The 26,766-nt window shown below is 36.5% G+C and overlaps 1 protein-coding gene across 1 annotated transcript in view; it reads left to right on the forward strand.

The window, feature by feature from the left end:
* LOC150096198 (proto-oncogene tyrosine-protein kinase ROS-like) overlaps positions 1-26,766 on the forward strand; it is a 481,253-nt gene that overhangs the window by 104,971 nt on the left and 349,516 nt on the right. Inside the window, exon 9 of the mRNA XM_090409003.1 lies at positions 13,890-13,982. Coding sequence (XP_090265129.1) covers positions 13,890-13,982 — 93 coding nt within the window. The remainder of the gene's footprint in view (positions 1-13,889; positions 13,983-26,766) is intronic.

Here is a 26,766-nt window from a genome sequence, read left to right on the forward strand (position 1 = left end):
TATTGTTGTTGTTGTTGTTATTATTATGGGAGGTGCTTAAGGGCCAAAGCTGTATAACTCAGAGAAGACCTCCACATAGCCTTTAAAGGAATGCAGAGAACCGACCAGGGCTTCTGACCTAATGTCCATTCCTCACATTCTTGTGGTGCACCCTGTTGGGTATCTAAACTGAATACTGAACGAACGAGGATGGGCTGGCAATTTGGGATTTAGCTGACCAAATTGTAATTCTTATTGGCTTAAACCAAATTACAAAATAATGTTACAACATGACAAAATTTCATGCCGGCTGGGGCATCGCCTGGTTAAACAAGGCCCCCGTTGTTTTCACCAGGGAACCAGGGTTAACAGCGAAAAGTCAGCTACTGGAACAAATCTGAAAAAACTCCAAAACTCAACATCACTGGAGTTAAAGATCAGTACTATCAACATAAGAAGCCTGAATGGCAAAGAAATGCAGCTAGCTGAGGAATTAGATAAGTACCAGATCGACATAATAGGGGTGGCTGAAACAAAAAAGACAAAAACTGGTGAGATCTTTCTGAGAAATAAATACAAAATGTTATATTCAGGCAATGACAATCAAGGAAAAGAAGGAGTAGCCATTGTATTCAACACTAAATACGAGGCTAATCTTCTTGAATGGCAGGCAGTCTCAAGTAGAGTGATGTGGGCAAATATCAGAATGGAGAACTGGACAATGAGACTTATTTATGCCTATGGTCCCACAGAAAATTCTACTAAGGTAGAGGTGGAGGAATTTTTTGAGGATTTAGAGAAAGCATCTGACACAATGAAAAAGGAAAAGTTGGTCCTTGGTGGAGATCTAAATAGCAAAGTAGGAAATGATTGTTAGACATACACAAATATTTTGGGAAAATTTGGAGAAAAGAGCACAGCTAATAATAATGGCAAATACCTGTTAGATTTCTGCTCAGGACATGGACTGGTTATTACTAACACCATGTTCCAACATAAAAATGTGCACAAATTCACACGGAGAGAAGAGGCAAGAAATAAGAAAAGTCTCATTGACTATGTTATTGTTGATAGTGATATTTTCTCCCTTGTGCAGGACACCAGAGTGTACAGAGGATTTGAAATTGGAAGTGATCACATTAGTCCTAAGCAGATAAAGTTGAATTTCATATTGAAAAGAATAACATGTAAGAAAGTTTTAAAGTGAATTAAAGTTGAGGAGCTCTCAGATGTGAACTGTAGACTAAAATACACAAATATTATTGAAGAAAAAATGAAAGAGTTTGAGAACAGGAACCAAACTTTAGAGATTCAGTGGCAAGCCTTGAAGAAAACCTTGATCGATTCAGACAGAGAGGCATGTGGTGAGGTTGTCTGCAAGAATAGAAAAATCAGAACTCCATGGTGGACACAGGAAGTAAAAGAGGCAGTGAAGAAAAATAAGAAAACATATCAAAAGTTCCTCGCAAATAAGTCAGCTTGTGCTCTTAGAGAATACAGAGACAAATGTAAGAAAGCTAAACACTGTGTAAAACTAGCTAAGCAAAAGTCATGGGAGGACTTTGGCAAAAACATAGAAAATAAATATCAAGAAGGTGGCAAAATATTTTGGATGTTGTTGAAGAAGCTTAGAAATGGAGGAAACTACTGTAAAAGGAGTTAGAGATGATAAAGGTGACATGAAAACAGGAGAAAAAGATATCCTTGGAGTTTGGAGTAATTACTTTGAGAAATGCTAAATAAAACAAGCAGTGATAACACAGTGGTAAAAAAACACTCAACAGGCATACAGTCAGGAATACATATCCATACTTGAAGTAGAAAAAGCCATCAAAGGCTTAAAATGTGGAAAGGCAGCAGGAGTAGATGATATTCGACCAGAAATGCTGAAATATGGAGGTATAAAAGTTGTACAGTGGCTGCACTGCATAGTTCAGAAGGTCTCGACAGAGGGGCGAATTCCCGATGATTAGAGTAGAGCTCTCATAGTACCCATATATAAAAATGGAAATAAAACTGATCAGAATTACAGAGACATTTCCCTACTGAGTGTTCCTGGTGAGATATATGCAAGTATACTTAAGAAATGGTTGAGAAGAATTGTACAAGAAAAGCTTGGTGAAGAACAAGCTGGATTCTGGCCAAATAGAGGCTGTCAGGATCAGATCTTCACTTTACGACAGATAGTGGAGAAATCATGGGAATATAAGAAAGATCTCTATTTGAGTTTTGTAGATCTGGAAAAGGCATATGATAAAGTGCCAAGAGAGAGAGAAGCTATTCAATACGCTACAATTATATGGTGTCAATGGGGCATTATATTAAGCAATACTTAGTTTTTATTTGAGTTGTAAATCAGCAGTTAGAATTGAAGGAAGTACAGGAAGATGGTTTAATGTTAAATCTGGTGTGAGACAAGGATGTACATTATCCCCTCTGTTATTCATTATATATATGGATCACATTATGAAGGAAAGTGGTATTAAACATGATGTAAAAATTGGAGATGTTAATGTCAACTCTTTGTTTTATGCAGATGATGTTATACTTATCAATAAATCTGCTACAAGTCTGCAAGATTCTCTGACTAAATTGAATAACTGCTGTAATAGATATGGTATGAAGGTCAGCAATAAAAAGTCAAAGATAACGAAAATAGGCAGAATCGTTGAAAATGTCAACTGCATTGTGAACGGAGAACCTGTGAAACAAATAAAACATTTCGCCGCCTTAGGCATGATTTTTAGTGAATATGGTCAATTAAATATGGAAATAGACAACAGAATCAATAAAGCTGGTATAGTAGGAAGTCAATTGAATAAATTCATATGGAATAAGAGAGAAATTAGTCAGAACACTAAATTAGCTTTATACAAGACAGTGTTCGAACCAATTTTAACTTATGGATCTGAGATCTGGGTCAGAAGTAAAACACTTGACCAAAGACTAGAGACCACAGGTATGTGAATCCTGAGAAAGAGTTGAGGCATGAACAGATGGCATTAATGGCAATATCACATTAAAAACGAGAATATTAGGAAAGAACTTGGCATTGTCAGCATCCAGGAATGTGTTAGCAGAGCTAATCTCAGGTAGTATGGTCATTTAAACAGAATGGGCGAGGAAAGATTGGCAAAACAAGTGTTCTCTGCCAGGTTGGCAGGAAAACGACCCAGAGGAAGACCAAAATATAGATGGATTGATATGGTATAAAGTGCCTTAGATGACAGAAATATAAGATCTGATAATATTGGAGTCTTGCAAAGTAACATACTGATCTGGAGGAAAATTGTAGATAGGAAGTTAGTAATGATGTAAATTTTTCATGTAGTACTATCATATCCTGTACATCCCTTGAGGGTACATGGCAGGAATTTATGATGATGATTATGGACTACTGCATGGAGTCCTTAGACTCCATGTGGGAGGCCCTAAACATTATTCCAAGCACTATCCAACATTGGCATAGTAACTGACATTTCTGTCTATTTTCTATCTATTTTCACAGTTATTTCTGACTATTTTCATATTTTTGGCCTTTTTATTGCTGATTTTTGTGTCAAATTTATTACATCTGTTATGCAGTTTATTTACAGAACTCTGGAAATTGTACTAGATGTGTTTCAGAGTATAACATCATTTGTATAAAGCAAAGAGCTAAGTTTAATATCTCCATTCTCATATCAGATTTAATGCCATTTTTTCCCCATATTATTGTTGTTATTATTATTATGGGCTACTGCATGGAGTCCTTAGACTCCATGTGGAGGCCCTAAGCATTATGCCTAGCACTATCCAACATTGGCATAGTAACTGTCATACTTTGCTTTTAACTCATTCACAGTCATGGCACCCACAACAGACTCTGGCAACCTATTCCACTCTTTCACCAATCTCTAAGCAAAAAATCTAGTCCCTACACCCCCCTGCTAACTACACTTTTGCTTAGTTTCCAAAGGTGGCCTGTAGTTCTCTCACCACCAGACATGTTCTGAAAACTTTCCTCTGTATTAATCTTGTAAAAACCCTACAGTAATTTGTATATCTCAGTCATATCACCCCCTTTTCCACCTGCCAACCAATTTCTGTAACCCACAAATCTTCAATCTATCATCATCATAAGGTTCATTCCATAGACCAGCTACCATCTTCATGACTTGCCTCTGGATCCTCTTCACCTCCTCCTTATCTCCAAGAGAACCAGGTGACCTGATCTGTATGCAGATCTGGTTACCTGGGCTTCATTCATATTAACTAGCTCTACTCAGTTTTGCATCATCAGCAAACAACTGAATAATTGTTTGCCAATTGTATTATTACTAAATAATATGATCCATTTAGGTGATGAATATGAGTGGAGATAATGTACATCCTTGTCTTACACCTGGTCTTACATCAGACCATCTTTCTATTTTTCCTTCATTTTGAACTGCTGATTTACTCTGTGTAATGTTTAATTTACCCCGTATAATTGTAGTGATTTGAAAAGCTTTTTCTGGCACCTTGTCATATGCCTTTTCCAGATCTACAATACAGACAGTACAGATCCTTTTCATATTCCCATGATTTCTCGACTATTTGTTGTAAAGTGAAAATATCTTGACAACTTCTATTTGTTCTGAGCCTAGCTTGTTCTTCTTCAAGCTTCTCCTGCACAATTTTTATCAACCTCTTTTGGACTGATTCTTTAATCTCTTGTGTTCACCATGGTGTTCTTATTTTTCTATGTAACCTGTGCTATTGTAAGACTCTTATTAAACAGGCATTCCAGTGCTACTGCCATTTCCCTGGTAACATTCCCATTTCCCTTAAGATGCATGGTGATATGTCATCAGATTCTATTGCCTTATTGACATCAAGGTTATTTATTTCCTCAAATACCTCCTGCTCACTAACAATCAAGTCCTCTACATTTATATTCCTCATGATTCCACCCTGATCAGGATGAAACACCCTTATAAATTGATCAGTGAATATCTCAACAATGTCTTCTGCAGTAGTTACCATTCTACCATTTTCATCCATTAACATCATCTTACCACGATCATTCTTCCTTCTATTTGTCACATATCTAAAAATATCTCTAGGGTTTTTGTTTGCCTGATTTGCCAATTTATGCTCATCTTCTACTGCTTCCAAAGTACCAGATTTCATGCTTAAGCCCCTCTTTCATCCATTTTACACCTACCTTATTCAGCCTTTTGGCCTTCGAAATACATTCTCACATTAATGCTGTTATGTATTTCTTTGTCGTTTCCCAAGCAGCATTTATTTCCTTGCTGCTCAACTCCTCATTCCATGCTATAGCTCCAAGCTGTCTCCTACCTATGCTTGTCATAATCACCGCCCTTATAATTCCATATATATATCCTTTCCTCAGAGAAGTCTGCATATGGTTAGCCACAACCCAGGTGATCACTTCATGGTCACTCTCACCAACTGGAGGAAAGTGTGAAACCTAAACCCCGCTCACAGTTACATTCTCTGATGATATGATCAGGTCTGAAACTCTCGATCCTTGCATGCCCTCATTTACATGCTTCCTAAAATACTATATTTACTTGAATATAACTCACCCTCGCGTATATCTCATCCTCCTCATCATCAAATACCTGATATACCTTCAAGGGGTATACAGGATATGATAGTATACTAAATGAAAAATTTACATCATTACTAACTTACTGTCTACAATTTTCCTCCAAATCAGTCTGTTACTTGTTAAGACTCCAATATTATCAGGTCTTCTATTTCTGTCTGATATCAAAATTGGAGATGTTAATGTCAGCTCTTTGCTTTATGCGGATGATGTTATACTTCTAAATAAATCTGCTACAAGTCTGCAAGATTCTCTGACTAAATTGAATAGCTGTTGTAATAGACATGGTATGAAGGTCAGCAATAAAAAGACAAAGACAATGAAAATAGGCAGAATCATTGAAAATGTCAACTGTGTTGTGAATGGAGAACCTGTGGAACAAGTAAAACATTTCAGCTACTTAGGCACAATTTTTACTGAAGATGGTAAACTAAATATAGAAATAGACAACAGAATCAGCAAAGCTGGTATCGTGGGAAGTCAATTGAATAAATTCATATGGAATAAGAAAGAAATTAGTCGGAACACTAAATTAGCTGTATACAAGACTGTGTTCAAACCAATTTTAACTTATGGATCTGAGAGCTGGGTCAGAAGTAAAACACTTGACCAAAGACTAGAGACCATGGATATGAGAGTCCTGAGAAAGATTAGAGGCGTGAACAGATGGCATCAATGGCAATATCATATTAAAAATGAGGATATTAGGAAAGAACTTGACATTGTCAGCATCCAGGAATGCGTTAGCAGAGCTAATCTCAGATGGTATGGTCACTTAAATAGAATGGGAGAGGAAAGATTAGCAAAACAAGTGTTCTCTGCCAGGTTGGCAGGAAAACGACCCAGAGGAAGACCAAGATATAGGTGGATTGATATGGTACAAAGTGCCTTAGACGATAGAAATATAAGATCTGATAATGTTGGAGTCTTGACAAGTAACAGACTGATTTGGAGGAAAATTGTAGATAGGAAGTTAGTAATGATGTAATTTTTTCATGTAGTACTGTCATATCCTGGTACACCCCTTGAGGGTACATGTCAGGAATTTGATGATGATGATGATGATATATTTCTGTCATCTAAGGCACTTTGTACCGTATCAATCCATCTATATTTTGGTCTTCCTCTGGGTCGTTTTCCTGCCAACCTGGCAGAGAACACTTGTTTTGCCAATCTTTCCTCGCCCATTCTGTTTAAATGACCATACCACCTGAGATTAGCTCTGCTAATGCATTCCTGGATGCTGACAATATCAAGTTCTTTGGAATTTAGAAGTATAACATTATCTGCATAAAGCAAAGAGCTGAGATTAACATTTCCAATTTTGATATCAGGTTTAATACCACTTTTCTTCATAATGTGATCCATATAGATAATGAATAACAGAGGGTTAATAGTGTACATCCTTGTCTGACACCAGATTTAACATTTAACCATCTTCCTATACTTCCTTCAATTCTAACTGCTGACTTACAACTCAAACACTAAGTATTGCTTGATATATGCCCCACTGACACCATATAACTTGTAGCATTTTGAATAGCTTCTCTCTTGGAACCTTGCCATATGGCTTTTCCAGATCTACAAAACTTAAATACACATTTTTGTTATATTCCCATGATTTCTCAACTATTTGGCATAAAGTGAAAATCTGATCCTGACAGCCTCTATTTGTCCTGAATCCAGCTTGTTCTTCACCAAGCTTCTCTTCCACAATCCTTCTCAACAGTTTCTCGAGTATACTTGCATATAACTTACCAGGAACACTCAGTAATGAAACGTATCTGTAATTCTCATATTCAGTTTTATTTCCCTTTTTACATATGGGTATTAAGAGAGCTCTACTCCAATCAGCTGGAATTCATCCCTCCGTCCAGGCCTTCTGAACTGTGCAGTGCAGCCACTGTACAACTTTTATACCTCCATACTTGAGCATTTCTCATCGAATATCATCTATTCCTGCTGCCTTTCCACATTTCAGGCTTTTGATGGCTTTTTATACTTGAAGTATGGATATGTATTCCTGGCTGTATGCCTGCTGAATATTTTTTACCACTGTGGTATCACTGCTTGTTTCATTTAGCAATTTTTCAAAGTAATTACTCCATACTTCAAGGATATCTTTTTCTCCTGTTTTCATTTCACTTTTATCATCTCTAATTCCTTTTACAGCATTTGTTCCTCCATTTCTGAGCTTCTTCAACAACCTCCAGAATATCTTGCCACCTTCTTGATATTTATTTTCTATGTTTTTGCCAAAGTCCTCCCATGACTTTTGCTTAGCTAGTTTTACACAGTGTTTAGCTTTCTTACATTTGTCTCTGTATTCTCTAAGAGCGCAATCTGACTTATTTGCAAGGAACTTTTGATATGCTTTCTTATTTTTCTTCACTGCCTCTTTTACTTCCTGTGTCCACCATGGAGTTCTGATTTTTCTATTCTTGCAGACAACCTCACCACATGCCTCTCTGGCTGAATCAGTCAGAGTTTTCTTCAGGCTTGCCACTTAATCTCCATGTCCTGTTCTCAGCCTCTTTCATTTTTTCTTCAATAATCTTTGTGTATTTTAGTCTGTAGTTCACATCTGAGAGCTGCTCAACTTTTATTTGCTTTAAAACTTTCTTACATGTTATTCTTTTCAAAATGAAATTCAATTTTATCCTGCTCAAGACTAAATAGTGATCACTGTCAATTTCAAATCCTCTGTACACTCTGGTGTTCTGCACCAGTGGGAAAACATCACTATCAACAATAACATAGTCAATGAGACTTTTCTTATTCCTTGCCTCTTCTCTCCATGTGAATTTGTGCACATTTTTATGTTGGAACATGGTGTTAGTAATAACCAGTCCATGTCCTGAGCAGAAATCTAACAGGTATTTGCCATTATTATTAGCTTTGCTCTTTTCTCCAAATTTTCCCAATATATTTTGGTATGGCTGACAATCATTTCCTACTCTGCTATTTAGATTCCCAACAAGGACCAACTTTTCATTTTTCATTGCCTACATCACTCTACTTGAAATTGCTTGCCATTCAAGAAAATTAAAAATTACTCTCATATTTAGTTTGAATACTATGGCTACTCCTTCTTTTCCTTGATTGTCATTGCCTGAATATAACATTTTGTATTTATTGGTTAGAAAGATCTTACCAGTTTTTATCTGATGTGAAAGTTTTTGTTTCAGTAACCCCTATTATGTCAATCTGGTACTTATCCAATTCCTCAGCTAGCTCCATTTCTTTGCCATTCAGGCTTTGTATGTTGATAGTACCGATCTTGATCTCTGGTGATGTTGAGTTGGGGTAATTTTAAAAGAAATTAAAAAGTTTCACATATTCCTCGAACATGAAAACAGTTTAAAACTTTAAGAAATAGATGAATGTTATTATGGAAATTTCAGATATTTTAGAATTCACTTGAAGAGAATCAACTGAACAATCATCAGCTTGCCTTTGTTGTTGAGTCACGCAATCTTTTGTTAATACTGCTGCAATCATATGCAAGACCGGTAGTAGTGATAGTGAATAGTAGATTCTTGGCGAGTCATATCCATTTTCAGTTTTTTTAAATCATGGTGATATTATGATTCTTAAATGATAAACGGACAAACAATAATGAAACTCTTTGTTTTAATTTAATTACAGAAGCATTGTCTCTAAAGATTGAAATATGTCATATGATGAAAGTGAGCGGCCAATTGTGTAAATAACAATAATTATTATTATTATTATTCAGGCCTCCATGGAGTCAAAAGACTCATCGTGGGAGGTCCCTCCTAGGAAACACAAAGTCTATCATACCACTCCTTAAATGCATACTCTATCAGGCAATGCATTCCATGGTTCAACCACCCTCCATGCAAAGAAACCACTCCTCACCCTCTTTCTCACAGTTTCCTTTTGTAACTTCCAGGGATGGCCCCTTGTCATGACTGTTGATAATTAAAATTTAAATGCATTCCTTTTATAAATAATGTAAGCAATTATAAATTATAATGAATACTGAGAATTTTCCTTATTCCCAAATGCTATTTCTTCATTCCAAGCTATACCGCCATAATTAAAATTGTCCATAATAATTACCCTTCTTTTGTTCACTAATATAAGCTGTTTATGCATTTTTTTATAACCACCCATATGTCTTCCTGTCAACGTCCATGTTACACCACACTGCCTCATAACCTGTGCCACTATTTCCCTCTTTCATGTCTACCTTATGTGGACTTAATTCCCCTGCTATCGTCAGAAGCACTTCCCCTCCCTTCTATCCTCTCAAAAAACATTTTCATTCAACTATGTTTCACTTAGTCCAATGATTTTGAGGTGAATAAACTCAGTCACTGAAACTCTTTCATCTGCCTTATTTCTGATTCTTCTGGCATTTGTAAACAAACACAGCAATTTAAGTCTATAACCAGTCCTATCCAAGCCACTGATTGCAATGAAAAGAACCAACACTTCTAGTTATATTTCCTATAGTTTAGTTTATTATGATGATTAATCCAGTTATTTTCCAAACAGGTTTATTCCTGCTGTAAAGAATTTGCAAATAAGCAACTATAATACTAAATACAAAACACATACTTGATGTCACACATATATATTCAATTGAGATTAAGATCTTAAGTTTCAAGTGATTAGCCATTATTGTAAGTATTGGTGCCTGTTCCATGTTGTGGTGTTGGTATTGACACATTGTATTCTAGTTATGTATTGGTTTGGTGAAATCTTATTCTTCATTCTACAGGCTCTAAATTGATGATCAGATTAAGTTTAAGCCATCATTAGGTTAATCACTGATTAGTCTCTTTTCATAAGAATTGCTTGAAGGAACAGACATTCGAATTTTCATTCATTGCTTTAAGAAATGCCTCTGTCTCAGCTGACTTGAAAATGATGGGCTGAGAGACCTAATTTTTCCATTCAGTAAAATGGTAAGTGATATTGCCATGCTCTTTATATATATATATATATATATATATATATTCATATTTATATATACTGACTATAACCGAGACTAGAATAACAATTAAATTTATTCAAAACGCAGCATGTTTCATCGGATTTCCGACTTCTTCAGGCATGGGAACATAGAAAGCAAATAAACACTATAAGAAACATCGTATCACTATACAAACGACTATTATAAAATTCAATTAGTTTTGAACTGTAGCTACAGTCCGTGTTGAAGTTCTATTGTTAAGCAACTGCATGCGTCTGATTTCACGAGTGTGTTAAAGAACAAGATTTCAAAAAAGTTGTTTTCCATGCTATGACATTGCATTCACTCAGGCTACTTTCAATATGAGAAGAAAATCTACAAACAAAATAAGGGATTGGCAACGGGAAGCCCCCTGTCTCCTATATTAGCTAACATCTTTTTTGAAGATTTTGAACAAAAGGCAATCTCCTCAGCTACTCTTAAACCAAAAATTTGGCTGAGATTTGTAGATGACATATTTCTTATCTGTGAACATGGCACCGATAACCTTCAGTCTTTTTTAAATCATTTAAACAACTTCCACCAAGATATCAAATTAATAATGGAGGTTGAAGAAAATGGATCTCTTCCCTTCCTGTACTTAAGACTTACTAAGACATCTGATTCTATTAAAATCTCAATCTTTAGAAAATCTATACACACACAGATAGATACCTGCATGCGTCCTCACATCACTATCCTGCACAGAAAGTGGGTATCATCTCAACCCTAGCACATCATGCCAGATCTGTACTGTCAGATGATGAAGAGCTAAAAAATGAACTACAACATCTACAAAGAACCTTCACAAGTAATGACTACTCATCAAAAACTGTTAATAAGCATCTATACCACCGCCATCAAAACAACTCAGAAACACAAGACAATCCCAAAGGTTATATCTCCTTACCATATATCAGCTCGCTCTCCACAAAACTAAGAAGAATTTTACGAAAGTTCAACATAAAAACCTGTTTCTCTACTCTTCCTAAACTAAGATCGATTTTAAGCAAATACAAACAAGCTCATAACCATCTACAATTCCTAGGAGTGTACAAAATCACATGTGACTGCAGGAAGCAGTACTATGGCCAGACTGAAAAATCCATCCTCCTATGTCTGGAAGAACACCAGAGAGACATTGCCTACAAAAGAACTAGAGCAAGTGCCCTGTCAAGCCATGTACTGTTTTCAGTAAACACAAATGATGAAGGCTATCAACATGAGATAAACTGGACAACAACCTCAAACCTTCATATATGCTGTGACGAGGTGGAGCGCCGCATAGTCAAGTCTAAAGAAATTAATATGGATCCTCATCACATAAATAATAACCTTAGCTATAATCTACCAGACTCTTTCAGCTCTGCTATCCAATATTGGGCACACACTTGTGAAATCAGATGCATGCAGCTGCTTAACAATAGAACTTCAACACAGACTGTAGCTACAGTTCAAAACTAATTGAATTTTATATCGTGTTTGTATAGTGATACGATGTTTCTTATAGTGTTTATTTGCTTTCTATGTTCCCATGCCTGAAGAAGTCGGACAATCTGATGAAACATGTTGCGTTTTGAATAAATTTAATTGTTATTCTAGTCTCGGTTGTAGTCAGTATATATAAATATGAACATATTCCAATACTGAGTTAATACTACAAATTGCTATATATATATATATATATATATATATATATATATATATATATATCAGTGGTGTCATGTGCCCATTTCGGCTGGGTGTGCTGTCGTGGTTTATGCAACCTACACTACAAAATTCACATGTTTGACAGTATGATTGCATTTTTATCTATGTATGAAAGTGTTAAAAGTTAAAAGTGTATAGTACATCAGTACTTATCTTAATTGGTCTAATGCAATTAATTGTATTATTCAATTAGTTCAAAACTAATTGAATTTTATATCGTGTTTGTATAGTGATACGATGTTTCTTATAGTGTTTATTTGCTTTCTATGTTCCCATGCCTGAAGAAGTCGGACAATCTGATGAAACATGTTGCGTTTTGAATAAATTTAATTGTTATTCTAGTCTCGGTTATAGTCAGTATATATAAATATGAACATATTCCAATACTGAGTTAATACTACAAATTGCTATATATATATATATATATATATATCAGTGGTGTCATGTGCCCATTTCGGCTGGGTGTGCTGTCGTGGTTTATGCAACCTACACTACAAAATTCACGTTTGACAGTATGATTGCATTTTTATCTATGTATGAAAGTGTTAAAAGTTAAAAGTGTATAGCACATCAGTACTTATCTTAATTGGTCTAATGCAATTAATTGTAGGATAACTTTAAATACTTTAATTTATCAATTAATTATGACCAAATTTGCATAAAATGGGGGCAATGTGTTTGTTTTAAAATATTATATATTAGAAAACAATAATGAAGGAGAATGCTATATTTGGTTGGTATATTTGAATTATGCAAAGGTGTAAAATTTGGAAGAGAAGAATGAGGCTTACCTCCTTCAACTACAATACTGTTTCCCATTGTAAATATGGGCAAAAAAGTTATAAATTTATCTAAAATTATATATTAAAAACTTGTCTGTATCATATATAAAAACTTACCTATTACATCAGTTCACACTGCCTGCACACAAAACAGATGAAACCCAGAAAACAAAAAGAGCAACTCATGACAAATGATAATGTTCAATTGGATTGGTTGACACAATAACCAATCGCAGCCTTTAGGTGTTATTGTCTCAGAGCTCGCCTTCTGAGCAGTTTAAAGCTACTAGAACACTAAGAATTTGACCCACTGCGCCATCTGTATGTGCTTTCAAAGGGCTCAAAGGGTGTATATTTTGAATGCGCACACACACCCGGGCTATTAACACAAATTGTGATGCAGTTTATGCATTGAAAAGCGGCCTCTTCATGAAGCATTAAGTGGAGCAGTGGTCTCACACTAGGCAATGAAATTTATCTAATACCTAAAGACAATCACAATACATACATACTCATTACTGAATTTAAACATGCAATGTATTGGTCTGTTGGTTAGCAGACTGTTATAGCAAAATGATTTTAACTATTTTCTTATTTTATCCTATAAAATTTTGCTTTTTATGCTGGTAAATGAAAAATTCATTATTGGAAGAATTTGATATTTTCCAGCATAAAAGGCAAATTTACAGCCATGAAATTAATTATTTGGAGAATTTTATCTAATCAAATTTGTTTATTCTTAATCATTGTAGAAAAAAAATTCATATAAAACAACAGTACTTAAACTATGTTCAGTTACTACTGTTTTATATTGATTACATTTTAATTATTTTAGTTCCCCTAAATCCTGTTGTAGGAGTACAAACAGTCTTTAACGATGATATGGCAAAAATTGCATGGTCAAGACCAAGACTTCTTGGAGGAACAGGTAGTGTTGACAGCATGTTTTTATATATATATATATATATATATATCTCATATTTACATTAGTTTATTTAGAAATCTTGATACCATATATACTTAAAAGTGACATCTGAAGTTTCATATAAGTAAAGGAAAAAAAAAATTGATGGAATTTTATGACTGTTCAATAATAGGACTGGATTTATTAGTTCTTGAAGTTATAATAAAAATATAAAATGCACAAACTAGTTTTGCCACAGTCGATGAGTGGCTTCTTCAGGATGGTAGTTAAATAAGGATGACAGTTAATTATTATTACTATTATTATTACGTAACACCTCCAGGGAGTGCAAAGACTCATTGAGGGAAGGCACCTACTCTACAACTCTCCGTCTCCACCAGCCGCAACTTCCTTCATCTACACCAACGCCATCTACCGCCGACCACCACCACTAGTATTTTCACAGACAATCACACACGCATCCATGCCCATGGTGGGATTCGAACCCCCAACCTTTTGGCTGGAGAGCGGATGCACTAACTACTCGGCCAATCAGGCTGGCGTAATTTTCTGTAATCTGTAATTTTACAGATTTTAAAATAAAAATTAAAAAAATAAAATAAAAACTCACACCTGATGCAATGGCCATTCAGAGGATTTAAATAAGCGCTGAACAGATGGTCATATGATTGCAGATATCAGTTTAAATGAACTAAACATAAGGTCTTGAAATTTATCCACTGATGAGAGGCTGCATACTTTGTGGGCGGAAATATACTAGAGGAAATGGAGGAGACAAGGGATCTTGGGGTGATGATGATGGATAGAAATTTGAATTTTAGAGGGCATTTTGCAAAGTCAGTGAAAGTAACAGAAAATTTCTGCAATGCTGATCAGACCTGATCATCTGGATTATGCTCATATCGGATCACTAGGATTTGAAGGGAATAAATTTCAATGGGTTTGGTGTTGGGCATTTAGAAAGGCTATTGTTTTCTGAGAAAGCACAGAGTCAAGAAGTTAATGTGGCAAATGATCAGAACGAACAAACAGGATAGCACAAATCAACAGATCGTACGGCAGAAGGAAGATAGATATGAGGATGAAGATGTGGTTGCAGCAGCACAAGGTAATGGTGAGAATGAGACAGGTAGGAATGGAAATCACAGTCAGGATCAGGGAATTGGGAGTGGTCAAACTGAAGAGAGTGTAGTATAGCAGCTAGAATAGATAATGTTGGTGCTGGTAGAATGGCCTCAAACACACAGTGATTGTTATGTTTATATACAATTGATTGACGGTATGCCAAAAGTAATTGGAATAAGCAAAACTTGGCTGGCTGAGGAGAATGTTATGTCGGGAATAGAATTAGAAGAATATAAAATTTTCCAGAAGGATAGAGATGTGAAAAGAGGAGTGCTGCATCTGCAAAGTGTGGAAGTTGATAGTACATGCACAGATTTTGAATCTGTGGCATGCGAAATGGAAATAAACAGGTTAGTATATCTGATAGGATGCTGTTGTAGGACAGGGAATGCAGAAAATACTGATTGTGAAATGTTTAGCCAAAGTTGGGAACAAAGAGAGCGAGTTTGTGGATTTTCTTTGAGATAAGTATCTTAAGCAGCATGTGATTGAAGCAACTAGAGGCTTTAAAGTTTTGGATTTGTGATAACTTCATAAGATGTAGTAGTTAATGAGGTGTTGACACTGCCGCCAGTTGGTGAGAGTGATCATGAGGTACTTGATTGGAAAGTCATGAAACAAGAAAAGGTCACACTGCCACAAATGGAAACGTGGAAATATAAAGCAGGTGATCATAGGAAGCTCTGTAGTCAGTTAACATCAGTACGTTAGGTAGATGAACTGAACAGAAAAGATGCTGACAATGCATGGAAACTCACAAAGCAGTATCTGACAAAAGCAATGTATGACTGCATACTAAGGGTTAAACGAGTAAATAGAGTAGGAGTGAAATGGATGAACATTAAAATCAAGCAAGTTGTGCTGGAAAAGAAAATGTTATGGAGGAGGTTCAAGACAGTTGGTGGTGATCAGATCTATGAATAGTATAAAGTGCAGGCTGGAAAGGTGACAAGCATTATCACCTTTATACTGCACCTTTTCTTTCTTAAGAAAGAAAAGGTGCAGTATGAGAGAAGATTGGCTGGTCAGGCCAAGGTTAACTCAAAGGAATTTTTCTGCTAAATGGCAAGCAAGAGAAAGAATAATTATGGCAGATTAACATTGGTGGATAGTCATGACAGCAGACTAACAGCTGCAATGGATACAGTGCAATTATTGAACGAACATTTTTAACAGTGTATATCATACTAGTATAAATGAACCAGTGCAATATTAGAAGACAGGTGAGTATTAGGAGAACTGGAAGTGAAAGAAACAGAGGTGTATCAGATGTTGGTTGCATTAGATGTGAATAAGGCTGTGAAAATGAATGACATATCTCCACATATTCTTAAGGAATGTGCACTATAGTTGGCTATGCCCTTGATTTGGTTATTTAATGAAAGTCTTGCAGTGAGTAGAGTTCCTAAGGAGTGGAAAGAAGGCAAAATATTACCAATTCACAAGCATGGTTCTAAGACGGAAGTCTCCAAAGGACAGTCAGTATAACTGTGGTTGTGATCAAGTTGTTTGAGAGATTGGTAAGGAATATAATACAGAATTGGGTTGATGGACATAGCATTCTTTATGATGGTCAGCATGGATTTGTAAAGGGTAAGTCCTGTTTTGGTAATTTACTTGCATTTTATGATAAGGTGATAAGTGTGTTAGATAAAGGAGAATCATATACAGTGATATTCGTAGGCTTCGCAAAAGTGTTTGATAGATTACCACATGATAAGTTGGTGTACAAGCTGCAGAGGTTGGAATAGACAGTATATTGGTTAGATGGATCAGAGATTGACTCTCTGAATGATACCAGCAGGTTGTGTATGATGGAGCCGTGTCTCAAAAAATAAGGGTAACCAGTTGGGTGCCCCTGGGGTTCTGTTCTTCGTCCCCTGCTGTTTCACTTGCTTGTAAACAACATATCATGTGGACTAACTGGGGATCTTCAGTTAATTGCTGATGATGCAAAGTTGGGAAGAATTATAAGTAGCACTGCTGATGCTGAATCCCTTCAGGAAGATTTGAATAGACTTTTTACTTGGACACAAGAGTGGGAGTTGTAGTTTTAATATCAATAAGTGCAAGGTGTTGCATTTTGGGGTGCAGAAATATAAGGCTGTGTACTATATCAATGGTGCCATACTGCAGGAAGTGGATGAGATTAGAGATTTGGGAGTGATGGTTGACAGTAGACTGAAGTTTAGAGGGCATATTGCTAATGTTGCAAAGGTTGCAAATCATAGTGCTGTTATGATAAGAAGTACACTAACATGCAAGGATAAGGAAGTGGTTGTGCCACTGTATAAAGCACTAGTCAGACCACACTTGGACTATTGTGCTCAGATTTGGTCACCTATTTTTCAATGGGATGTGGAGACATTAGAGAGGGTCCAGAGATTAGTGACTAATACAATATCAGGAGTTTGAAATGCTGTGCTGGCTATGGAGAGAGGTTGAAGAGATGTGGATTGCAAAGTTTGGTGGATAGGAGGAAGAGAGGTGATATGATAGAGATGTTTAAGTTAGTGAGAAGATTGTATCAGATTAATCCAGAGGGGAGTATAAAAAGAGTAGAAAGTGAGAGGGAAAGAATCAGAGGTCATTCCTTGAAGTTATGTGAAAGTGTGGTGAAGGAAGGTGTGAGGAGTAGATTTTTTACATGGAGAATTGTCAATGAGTTTAATGCATTACCGGAATGTGTTGTAAATGCAAAGATTTTAAGATTCTATATTATAAATATGTTGTCAGTTGAATGAACCTTTCACGATGAGTCTTTCAACTCCGTAGAGGGTGTAATAATAATAATAATAAATTAACCTTGGAGAGGGTGCAGAGGCAGATAACACAAATGATATCTGCACTGTGCAATGTTAGTTTGAGGATAAACTGAGAAGTACACTAACTTGCATGCTAGTGTACTTCTTATCATAACAGGCTGTCTCTTAACTCTCACAGATCTCTTTTTCACTTACTTGCTCACATCATTTATTCAAATAATCCTGAAAAGCAACAACATTTGCTCTACCCTTCTTTCATTACCTGCAATCAGCTACATATTCCCACTTAAACATACGCCAATATAATTAACATATGAGTGTCAGACACATTAACAGTTCTAAACATCCCTGAGATGCAACACTAATAACCTTTTTCATCTGAAAATCGAGACATAAGTGGAAGAATTCACCATAAAATATTAATACCAGAATCACATTTAATATTTTTATTTGTAAAAGTTGCAGCTAAGTTTCATAACCATTGTCAATGCAATTATAGCAAAACTGAAAAGAATAACAGCTTAATTGAAAGCATGTGATATTATGTGCACTATAGGCTGCAGGAGAATAGCTTCATCTGCATTAACAGATACTCAAAATAAATTACAATAAATTAATTTAGTTAATTATTTTTAAATATAAGTAAAAATTAATTAAATAAGGGACACATGAATGGTGAGTATTAGTTAATATAACTTCCCAAAATTGAGAAAGTTTTAGGCAATCACTTTTGTTCAGGTTGAGGTTGTGAATGTGTGCTTCACAGCTTTCTTTGTAGAGTCTTTCCAGAAGAAAGTAAGTTTAGTGTAATATTTTGGTTTTGTTCCACCGAATCCTGTGTTTTTGTGGATAAAGTGTGGTTTGCTAAACTGAATCTGTTGGGTCTTTAAGAGAAATGTATTCTTGATGTTCTTCAAGACGAATTTGTGCAGATCGACCAGTTTGTCCATAATAACATAAGCCACAAGAGCAGGAGATTCTGTAAACTCCAGGATAAGATAGAGGAGGGATAGTCACCTAATTCCAACCAAGAACATCATTCTTACTTTTGATACACCTAAACCTCCAACATCTGTAAAAGCAGGATATCTCAGCTGTCCTGTTAGAATGTACATCCCTAACCCACTGAGATGCTTTAAATGTCAGAGATATGGACATGCCCAAACTGCCTGTCATAGTTCTACTACCTGTGCTCGATGTGGTAGCAAAGAGCATGATAACAAATCTTGCTGTGCAAAAAAAGCTAAATGTGTCAACTGTCAGGGAGATCATCCAGCTTATTCTTGTGCATGTCAGAAATGGAAAGATGAAAAAGAAATACAAAGAATGACAACAGAGCAAAGTATAACAAAGCAGGATGCAAAAAAGAAAGCTGGCCACTATCGCACCTGCTCTGAGATCCTCTTATGCTGAGAAGGTAACAATTAAGAAAGTGACAGTAGCAACTCAAACTTGTATGTCTGTTCCACCATCTGATAATTTCACCATACCTGCACTTTACGATCACAAGTATTTCTCTGTTGAGCACTTCAATCACATGCATGACCTATGGCCTTACTCCAAAGACAACTCCAAAAATGATCCCACTCGATGAAAACCCACTTGTCAAAAAAATCATGGCAAAAATATCACTTAAAGATAAACCACCAGATACTCCCACAGAAAAAATGGATACTTCAGTACCCAGCAGAAGTAAACTAAACTTACCTACTGACCTTAACACATCAGATATATTGAATACTCTACCGGAGGAAGAGATGGCTGCTGGCCGCCCATACTTCCCCAAAACAAGTGATAAATATAAATATGACAAAGGTAAGCCTCCTGAAAACCAGACAAGTCTATAAAACCAAAACAATAGGAAAATTTGTACAGTGGAACTGTTGTGGAGATCACCAGTATATCAATGATATCTAGATTTTGTTGCAGAAATGCAAACTTTTCTGTTTTTCTGTCTATAGTAAACGCACTTAAGACCCAATGAAGACCTTACTTTTAGAAATCTCACTGTTGTACGCAAGGATAGAACTGGAGGTGGTCCTGCTCATGGAGGAGTAGCTATAATAGTGGGCAGTCATATTCCTTTCCATCAGGTCCAACTTAATACTTCTCTGGAAACAGTAGTGATTCGCTTCTCTGTGGGATTTCTTATTACAGTATCTTTGATTTATTTACTACCAAGTGCTGAGTTAAATGAAATTGATCCTGATACCTTATCTCTCAACTGCCTGAACCCATACTTTCAATGGATGACTTTAATGGTCACAATACTCTATGGGGTAGTGGCAACACTAATAGACGAGGTCGAATCGTTGAAAGAATCCTTGATAATAATAACCTCTCCCTTTAAAATAATAAACTCAGTACTTTCTTCCATATGCCTACCCGTTCATATTCTGCAGTTGATCTTACAATCTGCTCCCCTTCCATTCTTCCAATGCTCACGTGGGACGTTGAAGAGAACATATATGGAAGTGATCACTTTCCTGTTCTCTGCACAATGTCTTCACAGGAACCATGTTCACCCACACAGATACCTATATGGAAAATGGACCAGGCTGACTGGAACACTTTCTCTCATCTTGCAAAATTTAATGCTGATTGCGTCAGTCGAATACCTATTAATGAAGTGGTAAAATATATAACAGAGTGCATTGTCCAGGCAGCAACAGCCTCCATTCCAAAAACATCATCTCGGTTTCCACTCTATCCAAAACCTTGGTGGAACCCAGAATGTCAGACAGCCAAAAAAGATCAACGCATGGGATATATTTCATAGATATCCCACCACATCAAACCTTATAACTTTCAAGTGTGCTCAAGCCAAAGCATGCTATGTGAGGCATCAGAGTCAAAAACAATCAAGGATCCAATTTACTACATCAATTAATCAAATGACCAGTCCAAAAATTGTATGGGATAAAATCGGGAAAATGAAAGGCAGATACAGAACACATTGTTTGTCTACCTTAGACCATAATGGAAATGTTATTGCTGATCCCAAAGCCATTGCAGACACTCTGGGAGAAATTTTACCAGAATCTCAGCAACAGCTTCATATCCTCCTGAATTTTTAATTCTGAAAGAACACAAGAGAAACAAAGGCTAAATTTTTCTACCAATATTCCTGAGCCATACAATCAGCCATTTGTTAAGGAGGAACTAAAAAGAGCTCTCCTACTATCTCACCCTAGTGCAGTAGGGCCTGATGACATCTACTATGAAATGATAAAACATCTACCATCATCTTCTATGGATCTCCTTCTCTTACTATACAATAGAATACTTGAAGAGGAAGAGTTTCCAAATTCTTGGCATAAGTCAATTGTCATTGCTATCCTAAAACCAGGAAAAGATCCAACACAAGTAAATAATTATCAAACCATTGCTCTGACCAGCTGTCTTTGTAAGATACTAGAGAAAATGGTTAATGCCAGACTTCTCTGGCGTTTAGAAAGCAACAATCTTCTCTCCAATACACAATGTGGGTTCTGTAGGTAACCCTCAACTTTAAACCATTTGGTTTGTTTAGAAACTTGTATAAAAGATGCATTTCTGAAGCAAGAACATCTTGTTTCTGTTTCTGTTTTGACATGGAAAAAGCTTATGACACAGCCTGGAGATATGGCATATCAAAAGACCTCTATAACCTGGGTCTTAAAGGACACCTTGTATTTATTAAAAACTTTCTTTCCAGGCAAATTTTCCAAGTCAGAGTGGGAAATATGCTATCTCGATCATATCATCAAGAACAGGGACTTCCCCAAGGCTGTTAAAATTAACTCAATTACTGAACAGCTTCCTCCCACTGTAGACAGTGCTCTATATATTGATGACTTCACAATTTACTGCCACTCCTGTAACATGAGGGTAATTGAAAGACAACTTTAGCAAGCAATTGATCATGTTTCTCTGTGGGCTCTTAGTAATGGGTTTAGGTTTTCAACAGAAAAAAGTGTCTGTGTACACTTCTGTTGAAAATGCACTCTTCACCCAGATCCTGAATTAAGAATGGGACACACTATTATTCCAGTAGCTACAGAAGCCAAGTTCTTGGGACTGATCTTTGACAGTAAACTTACATGTCTAGCACACATTTGTCAACTAAGAGAAAAGTGCAAGAGAGCATTGAACCTTCTTCACACTATCCTCTACTGAGTGGGGTGCAGATCGAGCTTCATTGCTCCATCTTTATTGTGCACTTATACGATCAAAGCTGGATTATGGATCTCAAGTCTATGGTTCTGCAACACAGAGTCACCCACTCAGAGTCTTTTATGTTGAAACAAATGAACCCGCTCTATCACTTCTACAGAAACAGTTGTCTCTTAATTATGCCCTAAAGATAAAGTTTCTCCCAGATCATCCTACATGGACTAGTCTCTTTTCTCTGCACTGGGAAGCTCAATACCACACACTTGAAACTGCCATACATTCTTTTGGTATGCATGTTAAAGAGACTATGCAAGCACTTGGTATAAACGTTGACAACGTTGCCTATACTAAACATAACAGCATCCCTCCATGGCAGGTTTGTACACCATCCTGCAACCTCTCACTTTGTCAGATACAGAAATCTCATACTCCATCATCTGTCTACCTCCAATTGTTTAATGCACACATAGTAGCATACTCTGATTTCTTGCTTATCTATACTGATGGTTCAAGAACTAATACCTCTGTTGGCTGTGCTGCTGTGTTTCCTGACATTATTATCTCTAACTAGATCCCACCTGATTGCAGTAATTATACAGCAGAGTTACATGCCATTTAGCTTTCACTTGTTTATATAAAAGAAAACTGCTACCAAAAGCATATAATTTATACAGCCTCATAGAGCTCTTTACAGGCTATCTCCTCTCCTATGTATAATCCACATCCAGTACTTTATGAGGTGTTACACCTGTTTCACGAACTAAAATCCTTAATTTTAATGTTCAGTTGTGCTGGATTCCCAGCCACATTGGAATTAAGGGAAATGAGGCTGCAGATGCAGTTGCTAAATCAACTTAAACTTTCTCCACGTACTGTTTGACAGTACCATATACAGACTACGTCCGCGCGGTTAGCCTAGTGGCTTTGTGCTTCGCAACCATATGCCTGGGGAAGGAGTGTCCTAGGTTCGATTCCCGTCGGTGACGTGAGGAGCTGAAGGATCTTCCTCAGCCATCGCCAAGTTAGCCAGTCTTGAGCGTGGACAGCAGGGTTTTTTCCCCAGTTTATTCTGGGGTTTTTCATCCCGCAAAGCAGGCAAACTGGCCTTGAGAACTCAACACTACAGGCCATAGGATACACCGGGGCATAAGGCTGACCATCTTATCCTGTAAACAGAGTGAGGTCCGATGATCAATGGACCCTTGACACCGCAAGGTAAAAGAGGGTATAAGGAAGATGAGATGAGATATACAGACTACAGTCAGTTTATACGATCAAAGCTAATTGCTCAATGGCAGTCATCATGGCAGGAAGCATTAACAAACAAATTATATGACATTATATCTGAAATTAAGTATTGGCATTCTAGTCAATGAATAAAGAGAAGAGTGAAAGTTGTTCTCACTAGGCTCCACATAGGTCACAGTCATCTTACACATTATTATTTACTGAGAGCTAATGACCCTCCCATGTGCAAAAAATGCAATACACATCTCACTATTTATCATATACTGGTAGAGTGCCAGCACTTTGCATGAGAGAGGAATGAAATTTTTGCTTACCTGGCCAGACCATATACACTCAGGCAGATACTGACAAATGCAGGCAGATTGCATGATGTTTTTAATTTTTTTACAAAGAATTAATTTATACAAACACATTTGACTGTAATTTTGTTTATATGTAAATATGTATTGCTGCACTTAACTTTTGTATGTATATATTACAAAATATGTAATGTTTTGTGATGTATATATGCAGGAGTTGAGTACTAATGTATATATTATTCATTAATTTAATTTCTGACCAATCATGTATTTCTGTAGCCTTGTGTTACCTTGTTGTAATTTTGTTGATATGTAAATACCATACTGTTAACCTTAATTTTTTTGCATACATATTGTATAATAATTCCTCTTTAACTCTATTTATTACTGTAATAACATTTGTTGTAATATTATTGTAGTAATCTTGTATGTAGATACTGCATTCCTTGGCTTGGTGTTTTACATGCATTTTGTTTATTAACTTGTATTGTCTAATTATGTACTGCTTTAAATGCTGCAGTAATTTTGTTTATATGTAGATACTGCATTGCCCAGCTTAACTTTTGTGCATACATATTATTATTATTATCTAGACCTCCATGGAGTCAAAAGACTTATCGTGGGAGGTCGTTTTAGGAATACAAAGTTTATCATACCACTCCTTCAACCCATTGACCATTCCTGCTCTAACCACTCTCTGAGGCGATGCATTTCACAGTTCAACTTTCTTTGCATGGAGGGAGGGTGCTCCATGCAAAGAACCCACTCCTCACCCTCTTGCTCACAGCCTCCTTTCGTAACTTCCAGGGATGCCCCCCCCCTTGTCATCACTCCTTCCCACTGTTCGACCAAGTGGAAGAACTCCCCAATGTCTACCCTGTAACTGTCTCTCAACAGTTTAAAAGTCTCAATCATATCACCTCTTCTTCTTCTATCCACCAAACTCTGCAGTCCACATTCCTTCAGTCTATCCTCATAACTGAAATTGTACAGTCCTGAAACCATCTTTGTTATCTGCCTCTGTACCCTTTCCACAGTTAATTTATCCCCTTCAAATCCTGGGGACCAAACATGAGAACAATAGTCTAAGTATGGTCTGATCAGGGTCTTATACAACGGAATGATAACTCTTTTATCTCTGCAGGTCAGTGTCCTCAGTTTTGCAGCAAACCTTTGCAATGTGCTCCTTGAATTTCAGCTTTCTATTAATCACCACCCCCAGATCTCTTGTCTCCCCTACTTCCTAGATATAGCTCCTCCAATCGCGTATCCTCCCATCGATGGTTCCCAACCTTCAAGACTACATTTTGCTGCATTAAACTGAAATCCCCATTCATTTACCCATCTGTCTAGTTTATTCAAATCCTCTTGCAGGGCTGTCACATCTGCACTGTTACTGATAACCCTTCCCAGCTTCACATCATCTGCAAACAACTGAATATCCCCTTGCAATCCATTCACAATGTCATTGATATAGAGGTTGAACAATACAGGTCTCAGTACTGAGCCCTGTGGAACACCACTTGTAACCTTCTGCCTCCTTGAATTGCCCCACCATACGCAACTCTGTGATACCTATCAGACAGCCAATAGTGAATCCACTTGACTAACCCGACATCTAAACCCATGTGCTGCAACTTAAATATCAACTTATCATGTGGCACCCTGTCAAATGCCTTTGCAAAATCCAAAAAAATGGCAGTATATGCCTTTCCCCTCATCTAATGCTCTTGTCACTTTATTATAAAAGGCAATCATATTAATAAAGCAAGAGTGCCCCTTAACAAATCCATGTTGATTCTCACAAATAACATTACCATAAAGAACTTTTATTGTTAAAAGACCAGAAGATAAATGATAAAATATTCAAAAAGCCAACAAGTTTCACTAGCCACTGTCTAGCATTTTCAAGGCTGAATTGGTGTAAAAACAAATGCATTAAGTTACATGTAAAACATACACTTTAGTAACTGTTAGGCCTTTACATTTGATCATTCAAATGTAACGGCCAGAAATCAGAAATCCTAAAAAAGGGTTTCAATTTTGCCATCTCTCCTAATTTTATTCCTAAAATGGATTTCATATGTGGGATAGAAAAAAGTCTTTTTCCTCTTCCAGAGGCTACAGCAAATGCTATCAGGTTCAATAGTATGATTATTCTTGCTTCAGCAAAACCACCAATACCTAATATTACTCCTTATGATAAGAAAGCTATCTGCAATTTACGTAACAACAAAGACATTATAATAACAAAAGCCGATAAAGGAAATTCAACGGTCATTCTTAACTCGAAAGATTACTTTGATAAGATTAACTTGTTACTAGCAGACAGTTCCACTTACGAAGTCTTAGATAAAAATCCCATCATGAGTAATCATCTGGAGACTAACACTCTTATCCGCAATATGACTGGTTGGTAGGATGAACTTAAAAAGCAACTTAAATCCTTACATCCTATTACTCCACACCTTTATGGGGCTCCCAAGATTCACAAAGAAAATCTACCTCTTCGTCCAGTAGTTGATGGAAGATCCTCACCTACGTACTTACTAGCAAAGCATCTGGCAAAATTAATGAAAGGAACAATTAGACACACAGAGACCTACATTAAAAACTCAACAATTTGTAGAAAAAATCAAGAGTATTAAGATATCAGAAACGGACATTATGGCTAGTCTTGATGTAGTGTCCTTATTCATGGTATTTCAGAATGTTGACTACCGATCGTAGCGGTAGTCAACATTCTGAAAGATCTTTTCCCTCAAGACATCACACATTTGTTTCATCATTGCCTGAAATCAAATTTCTTCAAATTTAACAGCACTGTATACAAACTATCGGAAGGTCTAGCCATGGGTAGCCCCCTGTCACCACCATGTGTAGACCTTTTTATGGAAAAACTTGAAAAGGATATTCTTTCCACCATTTTACCAAAACTGTCAATTTGGTGGAGATATGTCGATGACATGTTCATCTTCTGGAAGGATACCATTAAAAACCTTCTCGTGTTTCTGAACAAAATCAACTCCCTACACAATAAGATCAAATTCACTATAGAACTAGAGAAGAACAAAGAACTTCCTTTTCTTGATATCCTCATGAAGAAAGAAGATAACAATTTCCAACTCTCCATTTACAAGAAACCCACAGATACAGGTAGATATCTACATTATTCGTCCAACCATCATAGATCAC

The sequence above is a fragment of the Typopeltis vanoorti genome, chromosome 19 (assembly GCF_054136105.1).
Source record: "Typopeltis vanoorti isolate ZY-2024b chromosome 19, IOZ_Tvanoo_1.0, whole genome shotgun sequence".
NCBI classification, from domain to species: Eukaryota; Metazoa; Arthropoda; class Arachnida; order Uropygi; family Thelyphonidae; genus Typopeltis; species Typopeltis vanoorti.